Genomic DNA, 4,111 nt, shown 5'->3' with positions numbered 1-4,111 from the left:
TCTAGAACTAGAAATACCATTTGACCCAGCCATCCCATTACTGGGTATATACCCAAAGGATTATAAATCATACTGCTATAAAGACACATGCACACGTATCTTTATTGTGGCACTATTCACAATAACAGAGACTTGGAACCAATCCAAATGTCCATCAATGATAGACTGGATTAAAAAAATGTGGCACGTATACACCATGAAATACTATGCAGCCATAAAAAAGGATGAGTTCATGTCCTTTGTAGGTACATGGATGAAGCTAGAAACCATCATTCTGAGCAAACTATCACAAGAACAGAAAAACAAACACCACATGTTCTTGCTCATAGGTGGGAATTGAACAATGAGAACACTTTGACACAGGAAGGAGAACATCACACACCACTGCCTGTCGTGGGGTGGGGGTAGGGGGGAGGGACAGCATTAGGAGATATACCTAATGTAAATGACGAGTTAATGGGTGCAACACACCAACATGGTACATGTATACATATGTAACAAATCTGCATGTTGTGCACATGTACCCTAGAACTTAAAGTATAATAATAATTTTTTAAAAGTTCATATTAAATGGAAGGAAAGAAATATTTTTGTGAATGAGTGAGGTGTCACATTAACAAAGAGAGCTTCACTGGAATTCTCTGTTCTTGATTCTAGTTTGCATATCCCTATGTCAGAAACAATAAATCTTCTCCAGTGTTAACGTGGGAATTCACCACAGATAAGGCAAAGGTGCTGTGTCTGTGTTCACTCATGCAGAGTTCTCAGGAGGAATGAGCTTTCAGTAGTACATCAACTGAAATCACTTTACCATAAAAATAAAGTCTTAAGTTGAGTATCTTTTTCTTAAAACATTTAGAATAAGTTGATTTGAAAATTTAGGAAAATAAATACACTTTTTAGGTGAAAAAAGTGTTTAACCTAAGCAAGTTGTGAAGAGAATTACATGTACATGCATTTTATACTTCTTTGGGACATTTCTATAGTTTGCCACTGAGACATTTCCCATCCCTACTGGAATATTCTCAAAGTTCACCTGAGGATGATTTAAAATAACCTAACAGAAAACTCACCCATGCTAATAATTCTCCTTTTCTTATATCATTAATTTGAAAATATGATGTTAGAATTTTCCAGAAAAATCTGTGACTGAAACTTAAGAATTTGCATGCTTTCTTGTCATTCTATGTAAATTATTAAAGATAGTTCACTTTCTCCAAGGTGTACTTTTTGTAATTGTTTTTAATTTTTATTTATCTGGACGTTTGGCTTATGTTCCCAATTCATATTACTTAAATCTCTGAGGTTGTCCTCAATGATTTTTTTTTTCTTTCTTTCTAGTTTTGGCAAGCGTTCTGCAGGAAGTTTTAGGCGTGGCTGTGAATGCATTGTTTTAGAGCCTTCTGAAATGATTGTGGTAAGAGTATTTCTTGTGAGGACTATTTTTCTCCAGAAAAATTGCATGAAATAAAGGCATTCTTACAAACTGCTTATAATATTAGATTTTTGTTGAATAGAAAATATTGCATATTTTCTATAACATTAGATATATTTATTTCACAACTTTTTATTATGAATTTGAGTTCATAATCATAATATTTCATTATTTACAGGATTCAATTACATGCAAAAAAATTTTAAAAACTACAAGTAGCTAAGTGTTTTGTTTTTGTACTTTGTAATTCAGTCTATAATAATGCCATTTAATTGAAATTTGGCGAGAATCTCTTGATTGCAGGATTTTAGCTCTCCAAGTTGTGGTTGGTTTGAGTGACTTACTTTAAATGAATCACTAGGTTTGCTGGTGTGAGAACAATTTTGGAATCTAAACATGCCTCCACTGTGGGCATTTGTGAGGAATAACCAAATGGAACTTTGTTCACTGTTAATTCATTCATCAGAGTTTCTAAGATGTTTTAAATGAGGAATTATTTTTTAAACAACACTATTTTTAAAAACACAAGATAATCACTTGAATTCTTTCAAGTAATTAAAAGGAAATTTGGGGACTATTATGCTGGTTAAACACTCTGTTGACATCTTTTCTCTCTCTTTAATGGAATTTTGTGACTTAAAAATTTATAAAGAGAGATTATACATGGAACATATTAGTAAAATAGATATTAGCAACCTTGAAGCTTAAAAACCAAACCTGTCATACTTTTTTCTTACTGTGTAAGAATGATTTTAAGATAGGATAATATGTACCCTTTAAAAAAATTAGTCACAGAAAGAAGATGAGGTGGAAGGGGAGTTTCCCAGTCTAGACATTCAGTTGATATTCTTTCTGTCCCCATCCAGCATCCTAGCTGGGAAGGAAGATCTTGTAAAGTAAATGATAACCAAATAAAGATGACGATGGAAACTTTATTCACGTTTAGTAAAGTATTTGATAAACAATTGTAGGTCTCTTTTCAGAGAAGATGTAGGGTTTTTCCCTATGATGTAGGAGAGGAATTCCGTCAGAAATGAGCACTTCCTCATCAAAGCTAGCAAACTTTTTGTAAAATTTACTGAAATATTTGGTAAAGTTTTACAAAATGTACTCAAGTGAGAAAGTAGCATAGTTATGAGTAAGGATTTAGGGTTGGGAAGAATGTGGGCAGCTATATAGCACTTTCCAGCAGTAGATAGTCTAGATATTTCCTTGAGATTTTGCCCTCTGTTAATACCACTTTTAGTTTTCTCTGAAGGATTTTTGGTCTTTAAAATTGAGTATTTTATACTTGCTGATACTACATGAACTACTAGGTTTGCTGGTGTGAGAACAGTTACATAACCTAAACATGCCTCCATTATGAGCAGTCACATGAGGAATAACCTAATGTAACTTTTATTCCCTGTTCATTCATCAGCATTTCTATTTTTTTTTTTTTTTTTTTTTTTGAGACAGAGTCTCGCCCTGTTGCCCAATTTGGAGTGCAATGGCGTGATCTCAGCTCACTGCAACTTCCACCTCCTGAGTTCAAGCAATTCTCCTGCCTAAGCCTCCCGAGTAGCTGGAATTACAGGCACGTGCACCACACCCAGCTAATTTTTTGTATATTTAGTAGAGATGGGGTTTCACCATGTTGGCCAGGCTGGTCTTGAACTCCTGACCTCATGATCCACCCGTCTCAGCCTCCCAAAGTGCTGGGATTACAGGCGTGAGCAACTGTGCCTGGCCTAAAATGATTTTAAATGAGGAATTACTTTTAAACAACACTATTTATAAAAAAAGAAACTGAAGTCACACAATGAAAGTAGAAGGAGAAACCCTTGCATAACCTACCGAAGCCATTCTGTTAGCAGTGTTTGAGTCATCTGGAGGTTTTTACAGATTTCCATCAGTTTTTTTTTGTTTTTGTTTTTTCCACATTGCTTAAGACAGTGTGGCAGTTGCTTTCATAATGTGTGGTAATGTATCCTGTGAGATCTTTCACTAATAAATCAGTACAAAGACTGCTGAAAATATCCTTCCCTTTGAAACTACAGGAAATTCAAGAGTTACCCATATTGTCCTAAGTGGAACTGAAAATGCCTCCTCATAAAAGAAATGTTACTTAAAACCAATTAGTTCCAGAGAAGTTCAGAGACACTTGAAGTTTGTCTAGATAGTTTGTCTACAGATGTCCTTTGCAAGATGATTGAATATGGGTTATCTGTAAGTTTCTTTCTGTATCTAATATTAATAGGAAATGTTGCATTTGGAGAAATGAAATTTCGGGGGGTTTTATTTCAGGTGGACTATATGGATGAAAATGAAGAATATTTTCAGCGTCAAGCTTCCCATAGACAGTCTCGAAGGAGATTTAGAAAAATCAACCAGAAGGGTGAAAGACAAACAATTATTGACACTGTGGATCCTTATCCCATGGGCAAACCTCCTTTGCCTAGAGGCTATCACACGGTAAGTTATACGAGTGTAATCATTTTATTTATTTCTAGTTTTTTGTTGGGGTTTTGTGAAAAGATGTTTAAATTTTCAATTTTTGACAAATCTTTTCAATGACATATATACACACACACATTAAATATACTTAAATATTTATTTTTCAGCATCAGGTACTAAGTATAATGTATTGTGAACTCTCAATATTGGTAAAAATTTTCAAGTAGTCACTTTAAGTAT

At 34.2% G+C, this 4,111-nt stretch overlaps 1 protein-coding gene across 1 annotated transcript in view; it reads left to right on the top strand.

Moving 5' to 3' along the window:
* The window catches only part of RAPGEF2 (Rap guanine nucleotide exchange factor (GEF) 2), a 167,595-nt gene that overhangs the window by 46,173 nt on the left and 117,311 nt on the right, over window positions 1-4,111 (top strand). Inside the window, exons 3-4 of the mRNA XM_011959694.1 lie at window positions 1,342-1,417; window positions 3,722-3,889. Of these exons, the coding sequence (XP_011815084.1) occupies window positions 1,342-1,417; window positions 3,722-3,889 (244 nt within the window). The remainder of the gene's footprint in view (window positions 1-1,341; window positions 1,418-3,721; window positions 3,890-4,111) is intronic.

Source organism: Colobus angolensis, unplaced genomic scaffold (assembly GCF_000951035.1).
Source record: "Colobus angolensis palliatus isolate OR3802 unplaced genomic scaffold, Cang.pa_1.0 Scaffold5, whole genome shotgun sequence".
Lineage (NCBI taxonomy): Eukaryota > Metazoa > Chordata > Mammalia > Primates > Cercopithecidae > Colobus > Colobus angolensis.
This window is presented reverse-complemented; position numbering and strand designations above follow the sequence as displayed.